The sequence below is a fragment of the Rhinolophus sinicus genome, linkage group LG03 (genome assembly GCF_036562045.2).
Source record: "Rhinolophus sinicus isolate RSC01 linkage group LG03, ASM3656204v1, whole genome shotgun sequence".
Classification (NCBI taxonomy): domain Eukaryota; kingdom Metazoa; phylum Chordata; class Mammalia; order Chiroptera; family Rhinolophidae; genus Rhinolophus; species Rhinolophus sinicus.
The window spans coordinates 55,912,523-55,934,159 of record NC_133753.1 but is presented as its reverse complement, the minus strand read 5'-3'; the positions used below and the strand labels follow the sequence as shown (position 1 = coordinate 55,934,159).

Genomic DNA, 21,637 nt, shown 5'->3' with positions numbered 1-21,637 from the left:
GGTTCCAGTGCTGGGGAGAGAAGTCCCCATAATTTTTGGTTGTGAAAACCAGTGGAGATTGTGACTGAGACTGAATGCAGCTGTACAGCTCACAGGAACTCCTCTTAAAGGGACTGCACGCAGACTTACCCACCAACGGAATCACTTGCTCTGAGTTCCAGCACTGTGGCAGCAGCTGAAACAGCGGCAGGAACAAGGGGGTGCGGGGAGCTGAGTTGTCTGACTCGGGACAGGGGCAGGAGAGGTGGCTTTCTCCTAGACGGGGGAACTGGTGGAGGCCACTGTTTCTTTGTTGAACCCTCCCATTTCCCCGCGTGCAAACACAGGAGGCCACCATTGCTGAGTCTCCACTGTTTGTTCCTCCCACCCTGGTGGTTTGAGACAGGGCCCCACCCAATGTTCAGGCACACCCAGGCTGCTTCCAGGGCTTTTTCATGAAGACCACTTGCCTTAGCTCAATCTGCAGATTTTCCTAGACTCTCAAAGGTTCGCGGAACCCAGACAAACAGCATCTGGCTTGAGCGTGTCCTGTACCTCTGGCTGGGCAGCCCTAAGCTGGCACTAGCAGCAGCCAGAATTGGTTCGTGGTTTGGCCTCTCAAGGTGCTTCCAAGCACAGCATGGGTGGCAGACATCTACGGATTTCTTTCTGGTTCCCTCTGGGTGACCATGGGTGGGGCACAGGCTATGGCTGAACTTGACATACAGAGGATCCCCTCCAAGATAGTCCTAGGGCTGGTGCCCTCAGTGGCCAGCTTCAAAAACAAGCTGGGGCATCATCCAGCTGCCTCTAAGCACAACACAACCAAGGGGGTAGACTGGGCAGATACCAGAGTACTGCTGAGACAGATCCGGCTCTGTAGGGTCAGCCCCTGCACAACAACTTTTCCACTGTAGTCAAGGCCAGTCCTCAGAACCAGTGAGCCCACGGGTCAGTCCCTCACACTAATGTGCAATTATCAACCAAGGCTCAACTACAAGAGGGGGACACACATAACCCACACAAGTGACACACCTGGATCACGTGGCTCAGCTGACTAGAAAGACTGTGCCATTGAACCCCACTATATAAGGCCATTCTACTAAGACCGGAAGACATAGCAGCTCTACCACATAAATAGAAAACAAACACAGGGAGGCAGCCAAAATGGGGAGACAAACATGTCCCAAATAAAAGAACAGAACAAAGCTCCAGAAAAAAAAAAAAAAAAAAAAAAACTAAGTGAGGGACGTCATAGGAATGGCAGCAGCGGGGTGCACTTTTTGAGTTCTCCTCCGGATCTTATCAGAAATGGGACATTTATAACCCATCAAAGGACTCTCTGCTCATCACGTAGAACTGCTAAGAGACTCGTGCGAGGACTACTTGCAGGTGGGAAAATTGGGCGAGCAGGGGAAGAGGGAAGGGAACGGAGTGGAGACCGGGCCCGCACCTGTGGCTGTGGAAAAGCGGCGGCATCTGCATAGGTGGAAACGTGGCCAACACTCACTGCTGCAGAGACGCAGGGGATCCAAGGATGGAACAGAGAACACAAAAGCCAGGATGTGGGCTCTTTCCCTGCGTCCCACAGCTGATCTCTCCCGCCGAGGGGGGCAGCATATCCAGCATTAGAGGCAATAACCTCAGCTGATACCTCCAGTTAAGCCCTAGGCCAGACAAAGGACACAAACTCCATACCTGGGCCCCTCCCCCTGCTCTTCCAATCCTACCCCCGCCCTTCCAGAGACTTGAACTGGCCCCTGAACTGAGGAGTGGTGTCAGATTGCAGAGGAGTTTTGGTGCTTGGGCTCTGGGAAGACTGGCGGGCGGCTCTGGCCCAGGGAGGAGGCTGAGAGGAGTGTGGTTTTTGCTGGGCTAGGAGAGAGGGGACTCCTCCGCCCCCAGCCACCACCTTTTCTGGCCTTTGGGAAGAGTGTGACACAGCTGGGCTGGGAGAGAGAAGACCCCTGCATCCCCAGCCCCCACCCTTTCTGGCCTGCCAAGGGCAGGGCAATTACATCTGCGGAGGCACTCCCAGGGATCAGCAGTAAGCGGTAGACGCAGCTCCCAGCTTTCAGCAGCTCAGAAATCTCCCGCCCGCCACACACACACACACACACACACACACACACACACACACGCGGAAGAAATGCCCTAAGACTCAGGAGAACTGGACACAGGGCTGGTGGTGATACTCTCAGTGCGCATATGTGCAGGCAAGGGCAGAAACTGCACTGGCTTTGTAAAAACTACCATCCAGACCCCTCAGCCCCATGAATCTAAATCTGCAGTCCCAACGTCACTCTGGGCACCAGGTGACTGGCTCTGCCTGCACAATACTCAGAGGACTCTTTGGTACAGCGGAGGACAAACTGGAGATTACTTGGTGGGCTTAAGCCAAGACTAGCGCTGCTTTTTGTTTTGTTTTGTCTTTATATCTTTGATATCTTTGCCTGTGTTGAGTGGGGGTTGTTGGTTGTTTTTACATGTGAATGTATTTGATTTTTTCTTTGTTGTTGTTGTGCTTAGTGATTTGCTTTGTTCTGAAATTGCCCTACCAGGGCCCAGCTTAAGAGGCACAAGATTCAACATACCCAGAGGCCAACTCCAGACCAACCCAGAGTACTACTGGGTTTGACCTACAAGTGACACACCCAGAGGGAATTCCTTACAGGCACAAGAGCCCATAGAGGCCAAACCACATTTAAGCAGTCCACCCTCACACAGCAGAACACCCTGTGGTGGGCAGAGCCAAGTCTCACAACTAGTCAGCCTAGGAGTTAACCCCACCTACTCACAAGCGAAAAGCAATTAAAGATCTTCTTTAACAGGACAATATACTCAACACAAGAGTCACCTTTGGAGCACACGCAAAGGAGAAAAACGAAGTAGTGCAAGTCAAATATAAAGGACACATACTACATCAGATAACCCAGCAAGAACTAAGAACTCTAGGGTATCTACCTAATATATCGAAGCAAACAGAGAGTCAGCCAGAATGGGGAAACAAAGAAACATGTCCCAAATAAAAGAACAGAAGATACCTCTAGAAATGGAACCAAATGAAACAGAGGTAACCAACCTATCAGAGACAGAGTTCAGAACACTGATGATAAGACTGTTTAAGGAGCTTAGAGATGACATCAAGAAGGATGTAGAAATCATAACGAACAACCAGTTAGAACTGAAGAACACAATTACTGAAATAAAGAATTCACTTGAAGGAATTAACAGCAGGTTAGATGAAGCAGAGGATCGAATCAGCGACTTAGAAGACAAGTTAGCAGAGATCACCCAAACAGAACAACAGAAAGAAAAAAGAATAAAAAGCAATGAGGATGGTTTAAGAAACCTCTGGGATAACATCAAGTGCAACAACATGCACATCATAGGAATACCAGAAGGTGAAGAGAGGAAGCAAGGGATTGAGAACATATTTGAAGTAATAATGTCCGAAAACTTCCCTAACCTGATGAAGGAAACCAACATACAAGCCCAGGAAGTGCAGAGAGTTCCAACCAGGATAAACCCAAACAGATCCACACCAAGACACATTATAGTTAAAATGGCAAAGGTTAAAGACAAAGAGAGAATCCTAAAAGCATCAAGAGAAAGACACAGGGTTACATACAAGGGAACTCCCATAAGACTATCAAATGACTTTTCTGCAGAAACATTGAAGGCCAGGAGGGAGTGGCAGGAGATACTCAAAGTGATGGAAAACAAAGGCCTACAACCTAGATTGCTTTATCCAGCAAGGCTATCATTTAAAGTTGATGGAGAGATAAAGAGCTTCCCAGAAAAGAATAAGCTAAAGGAATTTATTACCACCAAGCCAGCATTGCAAGAAATACTAAAAGGACTTCTGTAAATAGAAGAAAGATGAAAACAATCTAACTACAAATTTAAAAATGGCAATAACTATGTACCTATCAATAATCACTTTAAATGTAAATGGATTAAATGCTCCAATCAAGAGACATAGGGTGGCTGAGTGGATAAGAAAGCAAGACCCTTGTATATGCTGTATACAAGAGACTCACCTCAGATCAAAAGACACACACAGGCTGAAAGTGAAGGGTTGGAGTAAGATATTTCATGCAAATGAATTGAGGAAAAAGCTGGAGTTGCAATACTTATTTCTGACAAAATAGACTTTAAAATGAAGAAAATATTAAAAGATAAAGATGGGCACTATATAATAATAAAGGGATCGATCCGACAAGAGGACATAACCCTACTAAACATCTATGTACCCAACATAGGAGCACCTAAATATATAAAACAGTTATTGACTGACATAAAGACAGAGATCAACAGTAACACTATCATAGTAGGGGACTTTAAAACACCTCTGACAACAGGGACAGGTCTTCCAGACAGAAAATCAATATGGAAACAACAGCCTTAAATGATACATTGGACCACTTGGATTTAATCGATATTTTCAGAGCATTTCACCCCAATACTGCAGAATACACATCCTTCTGAAGCGCACATGGAACATTTTCCAAGATAGACCATATGTTAGGCCACAAAACAAGTCTTGATAAATTTAAGAAAATTGAAATCATACCAATTGTCTTCTCTGACCACAGTGCTATGAAATTAGAAATGAATTACAGGAAAAAAACTGGAAGACACACAAATTCATGGAGTCTGAATAACATGTTACTAAATAATGAATGGGTCAAGCAGGAGATCAGGGAAGAAATCAAAAGATATCTTGAGACAAACGAAAATGAAAACACGACGACCCAAAATCTATGGGATGCCGCGAAAGCAGTCCTAAAAGGGAAATTCATAGTATTGCAGGCCTACCTAAAGAAACAAGAAACATCACTAATCAACAGTTTATCTTCACACTTAAGGGATCTGGAAAAAGAACAGCAAAATAAGCCCAAAGGGAGTACAAGGAAGGAGATAATAAAGATCAGAGTGGAAATAAATGAAATAGAAACCAGAAAAACAATACAAAAGATCAATGAATCCAAGAGTTGGTTCTTAGAGAAGATAAACAAAATTGACAAACCTTTAGCCAGACTCATTAAAAAAAAAGAGAGGACCCAAATTAATAAAATCAGAAATGAAAGAGGAGAAGTGACAACAGACACCAACAGAAGTGATAGCAGAAATACAAAAAATTTTAAGAAATTACTATGAGCAACTATATGCCAACAAATTTGACAATCTGGAAGAAATGGACAATTTTCTAGAGGCATACAACCTTCCAAGGCTAACTCAAGAAGAAACAGAAAACCTGAATAGACTGATTATCATGAGGGAAATTGAATCAGTAATCAACAATCTCCCAACAAGCAAAAGCCCTGGTTCAGATGGCTTTACAGGTGAATTTTACAAAACGTTCAAAAAAGAATATCACCTATTCTCCTCAAGCTCTTCCAAAAAATCCAAAAGGAGGGAAGACTCCCAAACACTTTTTACAAAGCCACTATCACCATGATCCCAAAATCAGACAAAGACACCACAAAAAAAGAAAACTACAGCCGATATCGCTAATGAACATAGATGCAACGATCAACAAAATATTAGCGAACAGAATTTAGCAATACATTAAAAAGATCATACACCAGGATCAAGTGGGATTCATCCCTGGTATACAAGGGTGGTTCAACATCCGCAAATCAATTAATGTGATACACCACATTAATAAAATGAAAAATAAAAATCACATGATCATATCAATAGATGCAGAAAAAGTATTTGATAAAGTGCAGCAGCCATTTATGATAAAAATCCTTAAGAAAGTGGGAATAGAGGGATCGTATCTCAACATAATAAAGGCCATATATGATAAACCCACAACTAACATCATACTCAATGGGGAAAAGCTAAAACCATTCCCCTTAAGATCAGGAACAAGGCAAGGTTGCCCACTTTCTCCACTTCTATTCAACATAGTGCTGGAAGTTCTAGCCACAGCAATCAGACAAGGAAAAGAAATAAAAGGCATCCAAATCGGTAAGGAGGAAGTAAAATTGTCATTATATGCAGATGATATGATACTATATATAGAGAACCCTAAAGACTCCACCAAGAAACTATTAGAGCTGATAGATGAATTTAGTAAAGTAGCAGGATACAAAATTAATATTAAGAAATCAGTTGCATTTGTATATACCAATAATAAAACATCACAAGGAGAAATTAAAAAAGCAATCCCATTTACAATTGCTCCAAAGAGTATAAAATACCTGGGAATAAATTTAATCAAAGAAGTAAAAGATCTGTACTCAGAAAATTATAAGACACTGAAGAAAGAAATGAAAGAAGATACAAACAGATGGAAACACATACCATGTTCATGGATAGGAAAAATTAATACAGTTAAAATGTCCATACTGCCTAAGGCAATATACATATTCAACGCAATTCCTATCAAACTACCAACGACGCCAACGATGTTTTTCACAGAAATAGAACATATAATCCTAAAATTTATATGGGACCATAAAAGACCCTGGATAACCTCAGCAATCTTGAGAAATAAGAACAAAGTGGGAGGTATAACAATACCTGACATTAAATTATACTACAAGGCTACAGTAATCAAAACAGCATGGTACTGGCATAAAAACAGACCCATAGATCAATGGAACAGAATAGAGAGCTCAGAAATAAATCCATGCCTATATGGCCATTTAGTCTACGACGATGGAAGCAAGAACGTACGGTGGGGTAAAGACAGTCTATTCAATAAATGGTGCTGGGAAACCTGGACAGACACATGCAAAAAAATGAAGCTGGACCACCTCCTTACACCATATACAAAAATAAATTCAAAATGGCTTAAAGACTTAAATGTAAGATCTGAAACCATAAAATTCCTAGAAGAAAACATAGGAAGAAACTTCACAGACATTACCCGGAGTAAGATTTTTACTGATATATCCCCTCGCGTGAGGAAAGTAAGAGAAAAAATAAACATGTGGGATTACATCAAACTAAAAAGTTTTTTCACAGCAAAGGTAGCCATCAATAAAACAAAAAGTGATCCTACTGAATGGGAAAAGATATTTGCCAATGATATATCTGATAAGGGGTTAATATCACAAATTTATAAAAAACTCACTCAACTCAACTCCAGAAAAACGAACAACCCAATTAAAAAACAGGCAGAGGACATGAAGAGACATTTTTCTAAAAAGGACATACAGATGGCAAACAGACATATGAAGAAATGCTCAACCTCACTAACCATCAGAGAAATGCAAATAAAAACCACAATAAGATACCACCTCACCCCAGTCAAAATGGCTATCATCAATAAATCAACAAATGACAAGTGCTGACGCGGATGTGGAGAAAAGGGAACGCTTGTGCACTGTTGGTGGGAATGCAGATTGGTGCAGCCACTATGGAAAACAGTATGGAGGTATCTCAAAAATCTGAAAATGGAACTACCTTATGACCCAGCAATCCCACTCCTAGGTATCTATCCAGAGAAACCCAAAACTCCAATTCAAAAATCTTTATGCACTCCTATGTTTACTGCAGCACTATACACAATAGCCAAGACATGGAAACAACCGAAATGCCCATCAGTAGATGACTGGATTAAGAAACTGTGGTACATTTATACAATGGAGTATTACGCTGCCATAAAGAAGAAAGAAATCTTACCATTTGCAACAACATAGATGGACCTAGAGAACATTATGTTAAGTGAAATAAGTCAGACAGAGAAAGACAAATACCATATGATCTCACTTATATGCGGAATCTAAAGAAAAGAATAAGTGAATGAACTAATCAGAAACAGTTTTGGAGACATAGAGGAAAAACTGAGGATTGCTAGATGGGCGGGGGGGGCGGCTGGGGATAAGGGGGAAGGTGAGGGGTTTAGAAAATAGTTGGTAACCACAAGATGGACACGGAGTTTTGAAAATTAATTTGGGGAATGTAATCAATAATGCTGTAAAGATTTTGTAGGGTATCCGATGGACACGTTTCCCATTTGGGAGACCACCTCAGGGATGATCTAGATGCCTGATCTCTGCACTGTACACCTGAAGCTGAACAATAATGAATGCCAACTATAAATATATATATATATATATGCATATGGTTACAGGAAGCGGAGTACAGCATTAGGAATAGAGACAGTGAAAATGTAATGGCTCTGTGCGATGTCAGAGGGTAGTGGATGGGGGGAGGGGGGTTCACACAGTGTGAGGGATATAAATGATAAACGTCTAAGTATTGCTTTGTCTTGTGCACCTGAAACTAATAATAAAAAAAAAACAACTAAGTGAAATGGAAATAAGCAATCTAGAAGAGGCAGAGTTCCAAACACTGGTTATAAGAATGCTCAATGATCTCAGGGAGAACTTCAACAGAGAGATAGGAAGCATAAGGATGGAGATGAAAACCATAAAAAAGAACGAGTCAGAAATAAAGGATACAATAACTGAAATGAAGAATATATTACAGGGAATCAACAACAGATTAGATGAAGCAGAGGATCCAACCAGCGATGTAGACGATAAGGTAGTAGAAAATACCCAACCAGAACAGCAAAAAGAAAAAAGAATCCAAAAAATTGAGGAGAGTTTCAGGGGCCTCTGGGGCAACATCAAACATACCAATATTAGTATTATAGAGGTACCAGGAGGAGAAGAGAGAAAGCAAAGAATTGAAAACACATTTGAAGAAATAATGACAGAAAACTTCCCTAACCTGGTGAAGGAAACAGACATTCAAGCCCAGGAAGCACATGGAGTCCCAAACAAGATGAACCCAAAGAGGCCAACACTGAGACACATGATAATTAAAATGCTAAAGGTTAAATACAAAGAGAGAATCTTAAAAGCAGTCAGAGAAAAGCAGTTAGTTACCTACAAGGGAGCCCCATAACGACTGTCAGCTAATTTCTCAACAGAAACTTGGCAGGCAAGAAGGGAGTGGCAGGAAATATTCCAAGGGATGAAAAGCAATGACATACAACCAAGATTGCTCGACCCAGCAAGTCTGTCATCTAGAATTGAAGGATAGATAAGGAGCTTCCCAGACAAGAAAAAGCTGAAGGAGGTCATCACCACCAAACCTGTATTACAAGGAGTCTTAGAGGGACTTCTTTAAGATAGGAGTAGGGTTAAGGATGGATGAAAGGGGAGGGATTAAGAAGTACAAATTGGTTGTTGTACAGTAGTCATGGGGATGGGTAGCATAAGGAATACATTCAATAATATTGTAATAACTAGATATGGTGCCAGATGGGCACTAGATCTATCAGGGTGATAGATGGGAATGGGGTAGATGGGGCTGGGGGCAGGGTGAAAAAAGTGAAGACAGTAAGAAATACAAATTGGTAATTAATACAATATGGGGAATATAATCAACAATGTTGTAAAGATCATGTAGGGTGCTAGATGGGCACGGGACTTAAGAGAGGGATCAGAGATGCCTGACCAATGCGCTATACATACCTGAAGCTGAAGTAGAATAATACTGAATGTCAACTATATCTAAATATATAGGTATATATAGTTATGAGCTGTGGAGTACAACATAGGGAAGATAGTCAATGGTATTGTAACAGCTACCATGTTTCCCTGAAAATAAGACCTCGTCAGACCATCAGCTCTAATGCGTCTTTTGGAGCAAAAATTAATATAAGACCCAGTGATGTGATGTTATATCATATCATATCATATCATATCATATCATATCATATCATATCATATCATATCATATCATATTGTATTACATTATACCTGGTCTTATATTATAAGATTGGATCTTATATTAATTTTTGTTTCACAAGATGCATTAGAGCTGACGGTCTGGGTAGGTCTTATTTTGGGGGAAACATAGTAGATAAGATGTCAGAGGGGTAGTAGCTTGAGGGGTGGGTTATCACTTTATGAGAGGTTTAAATGTCTATTACATTGCTTTGTACACCTGAAACTAAAAAAAGAAAAAAGTCATAGGGATGTAAAATATAGCATAGGAAATATAGTCAATAATGTTGTAATAACTATGTATGGTGTCAGATGGGTACTAGACTTATGGGGGTGATCACTTCATAAGGTATATAAATGTCTAATCACTATATTGTACACCTGAAACTAATATAATATTGTATGTCAACTATAATTGAAAAATAAAAAAATAAAAAGATTTTTGAAGAAGGATGTAGCCCTGAAAAGTTATGTTACTAGTTACTCCAGGTAGCAGAGTTACAAGTGGATTTGGTGTAAGGATGAAAAGTGGTCAAAGACAGATGGAAGGCGGTTTTAAGGTATTCAAGGAATAAGGGCCAGGGAAAGACTTCTAGTGGAAGAATGGAGAACATTCTGATTAATAGAGGAAAATACATCGGAAGTGATAGCAGTGTGGGTTGGAAAAAGCAGCGGAGTCTGCGGGGTGAAGGGGTGTCCAAAGGGACTCCAAGTTTACAGGGAAAGTACAACTGGAAAAAAATGGATGAGTTTGAAGCAAACAGCATTTATCTGGAACTGCCCAGCTAGAAGCTAAAAAAGCGAGAAAAACTTGAGAGATTATAGTAACATATTACCAGTCTTAGTATACAAGGGATAAGTTATGAGGAAAATGCTGAGAGACCCAATCCTTTATAGGCTGGTAAGTAAGAATACCACTAGAAAATGTACTTCAATCCAGTACTCCAAGAGTGCCTTGAAATGGCACATTAATCGGTGCTACATCAGGCTAATCATGTTCTTCTTATGAGCCTAGAATACTCGGCTTGTGGAACAAGCATCCGCATGCTAAAAACAGTAACAAGGTTACCACATGGGAAAAATATTTCTTCCTCTTGTGGGTACATATTTGAGTCAAAAAACACTCCTCCAAACTGGAAAGTCTCACCACTCAGCACTGTCAGGGTTGCTTGCCTTTAGAATATTTTTTGCCACAGAGGATTAACATAGGTGTGTCCTTAGTTTACTCAAAGAACCTGAGAGATCCTAGGCTAAATTGTGGTCTGAGCAAACAACTCCTCCCTCCTAAAATGCTAAAGTGAAAAAAGTGCTGGAAGAAGATCATCAACAGACTAGAAATCAAGGAAATTCCTGGTAGATCAAAAACTACTATCACTGCCATTCACTAACCTATACAATTAATCAAGAAAAAGAAAGTGAGATATAAATGTTGGGAAAGAAGCATTAGTTAGAACTAATGAGAGTTCAAAAATAGCCAGATTTAGAATCTACATTAAATTTCTTTTTATGGCAGCCGTCACCAAATAATAAATATATCAGGGAAGAATTGATTCTCTGACTCAGGAATGAATTGAGTTTCACTTGCAAAAAAAGTGAGTTTAAGCAGAAAAGGAAATTTGAGTCCCAAGTAGCCAAATTGTGAGACTTCAGTAATGTCACCAGAACTGTTTATCCACACTCTATCCCACCCCCAAATCTCTGACCTCTGTCATTCTGTGAGGTCTTATCTTCCAAGGCAGGCTCTTTCTATACAGTAGAGATTCTCATCCGACAGTATCACAGAGATCCTGGAATTGAGTCCTGTTAACTTCACTTAGGAATAAGCTCCGTTAGGCCAGGTCTAGGGATGGGATAAAGTGGGGAAGAGTCAACCCTACCAGAAGGTGTCAGGGAAAATCGCTTCTGGGAAGGCAAAACACCCCTTCCAGATTCCATTCCCAATAGCAACAGAAACCATAGAGAATACACTTGACAAGAACATGGGACCGATGTGATGAAAACCATAAGAGACCTAAATAAATGGAGCAGGAGTTCATGTTCTTAGAAGGAAAGACATAATATTATAAAGATACTACTTATTTCCAAATTGGTCTATAATCCAATCTCATTCTAATAAAAATTCTAAAGCAATGTCTTAACAGATTCCTTATGGGCTGGTTTTTAGAATTCACTTTAAACAATTCACAAAAATAGCCAAGGATTTTTTTAAAATAACAATGGTGAAGAAGGAGATTAGATTTATACCACCAGATATTCAAAGATACCATAAACATATAGTAATTGAGACCAAGTGCTATTAGTAGAGGGAAAGATAAGCCAACAAAATAGAGACTACATTCAGATTGGTAGGGGAAAAAATGGGCCATCTATAAACAATGCTGAAGTATCTGCCACAACTCTTCTTTCAGAAGTGAGTGGTATTTCATACTACACTGTAAGAATTCCAGAATGGATCAATGTCAGAGGACATAGAATACCTTCTTTATAAAGCAGGAATAAGGATGACATTCCTACAGGAGACAAAAAGCCATAAAGGCAAAACTTTAGGATGCTTTTAACACTAGCAAGAGTGTGAAGAGCTAAGCATGCCCTACCCTGGTGTAAGTTTGGATTGGCAGAACCTGTTTTGAATAATAATTTGGTAGCACCTAAATTTTAATACATATAAACTGTGACTCAGAATGGCTAGGATTCCTCCCTACAGACATAATCATGCATGTGTGCAAGGCTATGCACAAAAAAGTTCCATGCAACATTGTTCCCAATAACCTGTAAGAGGAGAAACACCCTGAAATACACAGCAATGGAAGGTTAAATCAGTTTATCCTGCGGAAATGCAGAATACACTGATAGAACAGTGAGGCAGAGCTGCATGTGCTGAAGAGGAAGGGTACCTAAGATGAGTCAAAAGAGAAGGCCCAGATGTTTTATAAAATGCAAATGTAATAATGGCCAACATGGCCTACAGGGACACCACAGTTGTTCTGAAACCAAATATTTACTATTTTCACTAAATTGTCTCAATACAGTTCAAGTAAATGCCAAATAGAATATTGAGCCCAGGAATTCATAGAGGAAACCATCTTCCAGACGATAAGGAACATCAAGGAGGTCTTCCAGTCCAGCCTCACTATCAGCATCCACGATGGTGCCAGGCAGCCATTATCCAGATTACTGAGTGATTACTACATCAATTTGCTGATGTTTGTTCCAGACAGATTTAATTGCTAGAGTGAGTTCACTGACTGAAACCCAACAAGGGCTGGACAACCATCCTCCAAAAAGTTAGAAATACCATCCTTTGGGACATTAGTGCCTGTAGTTTTTCTCCTTGGGCATCCTGATTTCTTAAGACTGTTACTGAAGAAATGGGATTCAGGTCAGCAGTTTCAGCTAGTGTAGATGGAATGACCTCCATTACACTTGCAAAGACACGAATGCAACAAGATTCCATACCACTCAATGTTCATGAATATTCACTTAACATAGGGCCAACTCTATTTCTGGAACACCACCTCCTGCAATAAGAGCTCTCTGTTTCATTAACAGTGAATAACACACAGAGCATCATGAATAGAGTGCTCTACTTCAATCACCAATTTATCAGAACCATGAACAACTGTTAACTTTTTCCAGGGCTTGCACAGCCTATAATCTTGACCAGTTTGCCAGAAACATTGAAATTGACCTCATCAGCTAATTCAGCCAAACCCAGCACGTCAGCAGTGAACTGGTCAATATGAGCAACTGGCTTAGTTCTGTAGAATGAAGCTAAAATGGAGTCACTTCTGTCAGGGACAAAACAGAGAAGGTCAATGCAGGCTCATAAAGGAAGCTTAACCTAACCTTACTGGGAGTTATCGCTCTTCTCAGAAATCAGTCGAGGACACCAGCCAACCCCCAAATGCCAAGTCTGTTTATGCCATCTCTGGACTTCCTTGTTCCCTGGACTCAGCTACCCTGAGCCAAATAGGGAAGACAACCACTAGGCAACCAATCAGCTGAAAAAGCCAAATAACTTCCACATTTACCCCATAAAAATACTTCATTCTGTGAGGAACTTTAAACTTATTGCTCCCACAGCCTTGAGTTTCCCAGCTTGCAGGCTGAAAGCCTTGGAATAAACTCATCTTTCTCCTTTATTTTATTCAGTTTGCACAGTTTGGTTTTTGACAGTTCCAAATGTCTTACAACTGACTCCAATGTCTTCTCTTTCAATATCCTAACCACCATAATGTTCATTTTGTGGTTGAAATGTAATGCAAGATTACCAAAAGCATCTCTTAAGAACGGACTTCTGTATGGGGACATTATATCCTGTTTTTAAAATTTGCTTTGCTATATTTAGAATATAGCCTCTCCCCTCCTGCAGCACTTGGTCCATCTGGGCACAATCAGAAGCTACTATTTGATTATCCATCTGTTTTGGGAGCAGATAAGCAAAACTGATAAGTACAACCTTAGCCTTTCAACTCTGGTTATGCCAGAATTTGCCACCTTTTGGGTGAGAACCAGCCCTTCCACTATGGAAAACAGTATGAAGTTCTTACAAAATTTAAAAATAGAGCTATCATATGACCCAGCAATCCCACTTCTGGGTATTTATACAAAGAAATCCAAAACACCAATTCGAAAAGACATATGCACCCCTATGTTCATTGCTTCATTATTTACAATAGCCAAGATATAGAAGTTACCTAAGTGTCCATCAATAGACAAATAGCTAAACATGTGGTACTTATATACATATAATGGAATATTACTCAGACATAAAAAAGAATGAAATCTTGCCATTTGTGACAACACGAATGGAGCTAGAGGATATTATGCTAAGTGACACAGAGAAAGACAAATACTGTATTTTACTTATGTGTGGAATCTGAAAAACAAAATAAATGGACAAACAAAACAGAAACAAACTTATTGATACAGAGAACAAATTGATGGTTGCCCGATGAGAGGACAGTTGGGAGGATAGGTGAAAAAGGGGGAGGGATTAAGAATTAAAAATTGCCAGTTATAAAAACAGTCATGGGGATGTAAAGTACAGCATACAGAATATAGTCAATAATATTGTAATAACTGTGTGGTGTCAGATGGGCACTAGATTTATTGGGGTGAACATTTTGTAAGTTATACAAATGTCTAATCACTATGTTGTACACCTAGAACTAATACAATATTGTACATTAACTGTAATGGAAAAGAAACCCCAGAATTGTACATGTTGTATTTAAAGAGGCAAAAAAGCATACTGCCATCAATTCAAGTTACTACTAAAAATAAAGGCTTATTGAGTCCCAAGGAAAACCAACTAAGTTTTTTTTTTGAAAGATGCATGCATTAAAACTTGGAAGACATTTAACAATTTATTGAAGTCAGAAAAATAAATTCTTAATATTAACTCTAGAAACTGAGAGGTCCCAGGAATTTAATTTCAAAGGATTTAGAAAGAATTCCTTATAAAAGGTACTAATGTTCCATTCTTTGTTAGACTGGTATTTGGAGCACTTTTGGTATCATTTCACCCCTGACCAACTGCCTTGATAAACTAGTCAGCAGTAGCACATGAAGTTGTGGATAGATGACTCATTCACATTTATCTAAACTTAGCAAAGACATTGCTGTAAGACATTGAAGAAAGAAATTGAAGAAGATACAAATAAATGGAAGGATATACCATGTTCATGAATAAGAAGAATTAACATCATTGAAATGTTCCTATGGAGACATCATCAAAATGGCGGCATGAGGTGAGCCTCTGGAAATCTCCCCTGGAATTTACAACAAATCGAACAACTATAACTCCACAAAGGACTCCCTGCACAGCAGACAGGCAACATGAAGAGGCCCACTACTGAAATCACCTAAAAGTGGGCAAATTGCGCGAGCAGTGGAGGAGAGAAGGGAGAAGTGCGGAGATGGGGCCGTGCCGGCATAGGACGCAGACCTAGCTAAGTGCTCCAAGCGCGCTGTATCCGGAACTACGGCAGCTGCAGCAGATGGGAGAACTCGGACTGCTAGGGCTCTGCTTATGGCCCACAGGGCTGACGGGACAGCATATAACACGGCTGAACCCAATGCTCACGGCGGAGACCTCAGAGCAAAGACTGAGGGAAGAAGGCTGAAAACAGTGGTTTAAGCCCTCACTGCCACAGAGAACGGAAGCCTTAGGCATTGAGACTAGCTGCCCCCTCCCTACCCTCCCAGAGCTTGCTCCAACCCCACCTGCCCAGTGCTAAAAGCAGAATAGTAGCAGTGTCAGATCAAAAGAACAGAAATTTGCTGTTCTGAGAACTGTGGACTGCAGACACAGATCTGTAGCCCAACTAATTCTGGCAAAGTGAAGGGAGCTGTGGAAGCAGGACTGGCTGTGGTGGTGGTCACCTCCATTGCTCTGGGCCACCTCTCACAACCCACCCCGCCCCTGTCCCCACCTATCTGGGCAGATCCATGCAGGAGTAAACAGAACTGCTGAAACACACGGCCTCTGAATCTGGTGGAACTTCAAAAGCTCTCTGCATCCCCACATGGATGCAGCACCCTATGACCCAGGAAAACTGTTAACAGAGGAGAAGCCCGCCTTCCAGGGAATCCCCCCATTGAGTGAGAAGCTGGAATAGTGCAGAGAAAACATAACACTACCATGTGAGAGAGGAAAAAAAAGGCTGCAGTTGGAGAGAAAATAAAACACTCTACCAACATGTACTGGAAAACAAAAGAAAGACCTCTTCCTATCCACCTGTTGCAGAAGCCACTCCTGTAGATGTCTAGGAAGAGATATAATAAATAATTAATTGCCATGAATAACCAAGGCAACAAGACAGCTCAGAAAGAAAGTGAAAAGTCTCCAGAAAATGAACTTAAAGATGTGGAAATATGTGACTTAAATGACAGAGAATTCAAGATTGCAGTTCTGAAAAAACTCAGTGAGATACAAGAAAATACAGAAAGGCAGTTTAATGAACCCAGAAACACAAAGAACAACATGAACATTTTACCAAAGGGATTGAAATTTTAAAAAAGAAACAAACAGAATTTCTGGAGATTAAGAACTCAATAGAAAAAATGAAGAATGAAATAGCCAACTTAGCCATTTCTAGTCGTTTTCAAAGCGCCTCGCGCTGATTTTCACGGGCCTAGCTGTCGGCCCCTGCTCTGCCCTGCATAATAAAATGGCTAATCAGGTGAATGGTAATGCAGTACAGTTAAAAGAAGAGGAAGAACCAATGGATACTTCCAGTGTAACTCACACAGAACACTACAAGACACTGATAGAGGCAGGCCTCCCACAGAAGGTGGCAGAAAGACTTGATGAAATATTTCAGACAGGATTGGTAGCTTATGTCGATCTTGATGAAAGAGCAATTGATGCTCTCAGGGAATTTAATGAAGAAGGAGCTCTCTCTGTACTACAACAGTTCAAGGAAAGTGACTTATCACATGTTCAGAACAAAAGTGCATTTTTATGTGGAGTTATGAAGACCTACAGGCAAAGGGAGAAACAGGGGAGCAAGGTGCAAGAATCTACAAAGGGACCTGATGAAGCAAAGATCAAGGCCTTGCTTGAGAGAACCAGTTATACGCTGGATGTAACCACAGGACAGAGGAAGTATGGTGGTCCTCCACCAGACAGTGTGTACTCTGGCATGCAACCTGGAATTGGAACAGAATCATCTTGCGGGGGCAGCAGAGATAATGTTCTTCCAAGAGAAATGACGAAAAATCAGAGGAGCCGGTTGACAACGGTCTTTGTAGGTAAAATACCAAGAGATTTATATGAGGATGAGTTGGTGCCCCTTTTTGAAAAGGCTGGTCCCATTTGGGATCTGCGTCTTATGATGGATCCACTGTCTGGTCAGAACAGAGGGTATGCGTTTATCACCTTCTGTGGAAAGGAAGCTGCACACGAAGCTGTTAAACTGTGTGACAGCTATGAAATTCGCCCTGGTAAACACCTGGGAGTGTGCATTTCTGTGGCAAACAACAGGCTTTTTGTTGGATCAATTCCGAAGAATAAGACTAAAGAAAACATTCTGGAAGAATTCAGTAAAGTCACAGGTTTAACAGAGGGTTTGGTGGACGTTATTCTCTATCATCAACCCGATGACAAAAAGAAGAATCGGGGGTTCTGCTTCCTTGAATACAAGGATCACAAGTCAGCAGCACAAGCCAGACGCCGGCTGATGAGTGGAAAAGTAAAAGTATGGGGAAATGTAGTTACAGTTGAATGGGCTGACCCTGTGGAAGAACCAGATCCAGAAGTCATGGCTAAGGTGAAAGTTTTATTTGTGAGAAACTTGGCTACTACAGTGACAGAAGAAATACTGGAAAAGTCATTTTCTGAATTTGGAAAACTTGAAAGAGTGAAGAAGTTGAAAGATTATGCATTTGTTCATTTTGAAGACAGAGGAGCAGCTGTTAAGGCCATGGATGAAATGAATGGCAAAGAAATAGAAGGGGAAGAAATTGAAATAGTCTTAGCCAAGCCACCAGACAAGAAAAGGAAAGAGCGCCAAGCCGCTAGACAGGCCTCCAGAAGCACTGCGTATGAAGATTATTACTACCACCCTCCTCCTCGCATGCCACCTCCAATTAGAGGTCGGGGTCGTGGGGGGGGGAGAGGTGGCTATGGCTACCCCCCCGATTACTATGGCTATGAAGATTACTATGATGATTACTATGGTTACGACTATCACGACTATCGTGGAGGCTATGAAGACCCCTACTACGGCTATGATGATGGCTACGCAGTAAGAGGAAGAGGAGGAGGAAGGGGAGGGCGCGGTGCTCCACCACCACCAAGGGGGCGGGGAGCACCTCCTCCAAGAGGTAGAGCTGGCTATTCACAGAGGGGGGCAACTTTGGGACCACCAAGAGGCTCTAGGGGTGGCAGAGGGGGTCCTGCACAACAGCAGAGAGGCCGTGGTTCCCGTGGAGCTCGGGGCAATCGTGGGGGCAATGTAGGAGGCAAGAGAAAGGCAGATGGGTACAACCAACCTGATTCCAAGCGTCGTCAGACCAACAACCAACAGAACTGGGGTTCCCAACCCATCGCTCAGCAGCCGCTTCAACAAGGTGGTGACTATTCTGGTAACTATGGTTACAATAATGACAACCAGGAATTTTATCAGGATACTTATGGGCAACAGTGGAAATAGACAGGTGAGGGCTTGAAAATGATATTGGCAAGAACGATTGGCACTAGATCTACATTCTTCAAAAAATTGGCTTAACTGTTTCATCTTTAAGTAGCAGTTTGCTGCCATTTGTATTGGGCCGAAGAAATCACTATTGTGTATATACTCAAGTCTTTTTATTTTTTCCTCTTTTCATAAATGCTCTTGGACATTATTGGGCATGCAGAGTTCCCTTATTCTGGGAGTTACAATGCTTTTATCGTTTCAGGCTTCATTTTAGCTTCAAAACAAGCTCAGCACACTGTTAAATCATGATTTTACAGAACCTTTGGTTTTGGACAGTTTCATTTTTTGGATTTGAGATAGATTACATAGGAGTATGGAGTATGCTGTAAATAAAAATACAAGCTAGTGCTTTGTCTTAGTAGTTTTAAGAAATTAAAGCAAACAAATTTAAGTTTTCTTGTATTGAAAATAACCTACGATTGTATGTTTTGCATTCCTAGAAGTAGGTTAACTGTGTTTTTAAATTGTTATAACTTCACACCTTTTTGAAATCTACCCTACAAAATTTGTTTGGCTCAAACGTCAAAGCCGTGACAATTTGTTCTTTGATGTGATTGTATTTCCAATTTCTTGTTCATGTAAGATTTCAATAAAACTCAAAAATCTAAAAAAAAAAAAAAAAGAAAGAAATAGCCAACTTAGGTAGTAGAGTTGACCAGATGGAGGAAAGAATCAGTGACATCGAAGATAGAAACCTGGAAAAGACATGGATGGAAGAAGAAAGAGACTTGAGACTTAAAAGAAATGAAAGAACTCTGTAAGAACTTTCTTACTCCATCAGAAAGAGCAATATAAGAATAATGGGCATACCAGAAGGGGAAGAAAGGGAGAAAGGAACAGAAAGTATATTCAAATAAACAGTCAATGAGAACTTTCTAAACTTGTGGAAAGAACTGGATCCTCGAATCCAAGAAGCAAATAGAACACCGAATAACCTCAACCCCAACAGGCCTTCTCCAAAGCACATTGTACTGAAGCTGTCAAAACCCACAACAAAGAAAGAATCCTCAAGGCAGCCACAGAAAAGACAGTAACCGACAAAGGAAAGCCCATTAGATAATTGTCAGATTTTTCAGCAGAAACTCTACAAGCGAGAAATTATGAGCCAAGCATAATATACCCAGCAAAGATATCCTTTAGATATGACGGAGGAATAAAGACCTTTCCAGACATATGGAAGCTGAGGGAATTTTCTAACACACAGCCTGCACAACAAGAAATACTAAAGGAGGCTATTCAACCACCATCAACAGGGACAATTTCTGGCAACCAAAACATAAAAAGTGGGAGAGTAAAGGCCTGAACCGTAACATGGGAATGGAGAAAGTAAGCATGCTGAAAAAAAATGGAATACTCCAAATATCAAACTTTCTTTCACATAAACTTAATGGTAACCACTCAAAAAAACTCCAGAACTGAAATATATTCTGTAATAAAAGAAGAAACAGAGGGAAACATCATAGAATACTACCACACAGAAATAACAGACAACAACAAAAAGGCAAAGAAACAACGGAGACACAGTCTTACCAGAAAACTAAAGATAGAATGATAGGAAGTCCTCACCATCAATAATCACCCTAAATGTAAATGGACTGAACTCACCAATAAAAAGGCACAGAGTAGCAGATTGGATCAAAAAAACTAAACCCAACCATATGCTGTCTCCAAGAGACACATTTCAGCTACAAGGACAAGCATAGATCCAAGTGAAAGGGTGGAAATTGACACCAAGAGATGATATCCAGAGAAAATCAGGTGTAGCCATAATGACATCAGATGAAACAGACTTCAGGGTGAAAAACGTAACAGAGACAAAGATGGACATTTCATAATGGTAAAGGAGACTATACAACAAGAAGACATAATAGTCATTAATATTTATGCCCCCAATCAGGGAGCACCGAAATATACCAAGCAACTATTAACAGAACTAAAGGGAGAAATTGACCAAAACATAATTATATGAGAGGACCCAAATACATCATTGACAGCTATGGACAGATCATCCAAACAGAAAATAAATAAATAGCAGCCCTGAATGACACATTAGATGAAATGGACATAATTGACATTTATAGAGCACTTCATCCTAAAACATCAGACTATACATTTTTTTCTAGTGTGCATGGAACATTCTCAAGGATAGACCATATATTGGGACATAAAACTAGCCTAAGCAAATTTAAGAAGACTGAAATTATACCAAGCATATTCTCTAATCATAAGGCTTTGAAATTGGATATCAACTGCAAAAAGAAAGCAGGAAAAACTACAAATATGTGGGGATTAAACACCATACTTTTAAAGAAGGACAGGGTCAAAGAAGAAATTAGAAGAGAGATCAAAAGATACATAGAAACAAACGAGAATGAAAATACATCCTACGAAAATTTTTGGGATGCAGCGAAAGCAGTTTTAAGAGGGAAATTTATATTGTTACAGGCCTATCTCAAGAAACAAGAAAAATCCCAAATAAATAACCTTACGTTACACCTTAAAGAACTAGAAAAAGAAGAACAAATGAAACCCAAGGGCACCAGAAGAAATGAAATAATAAAAATCAGAGCAGAACTAAATGAAATAGAGAACAAAAAGACTAGAAAAAATTAATGTGACAAAGAGCTGGTTCTTTGAAAAGATTAAAAAAATTGACAAATCGTTGGTTAGACTCACTAAGATAAAAAGAGAAAACACTAATAAACAAAATTAGAAATGAAAGAGGGGAAGTTATCACGGATGCCACAG

At 40.4% G+C, this 21,637-nt stretch overlaps 2 protein-coding genes and 1 pseudogene across 2 annotated transcripts in view; 1 reads left to right on the top strand and 2 right to left on the bottom strand.

Annotated features, from left to right (window-relative positions):
• Positions 1–21,637, bottom strand: part of BCL2L10 (BCL2 like 10) — an 88,133-nt gene that overhangs the window by 53,962 nt on the left and 12,534 nt on the right.
• Positions 12,855–16,207, bottom strand: LOC109439913 (T-complex protein 1 subunit delta; annotated as a pseudogene).
• HNRNPR (heterogeneous nuclear ribonucleoprotein R) lies at positions 16,782–19,513 on the top strand. The gene has a single exon (XM_074327735.1). The coding sequence runs from the start codon at positions 16,859–16,861 to the stop codon at positions 18,842–18,844; it is 1,986 nt and encodes a 661-aa protein (XP_074183836.1). The 5' UTR covers positions 16,782–16,858; the 3' UTR covers positions 18,845–19,513.

Bases quoted from the DNA above. Each gene is read 5' to 3' on its own strand.
- HNRNPR (XM_074327735.1), top strand. From the start codon at position 16,859: ATGGCTAATCAGGTGAATGGTAATGCAGTACAGTTAAAAGAAGAGGAA.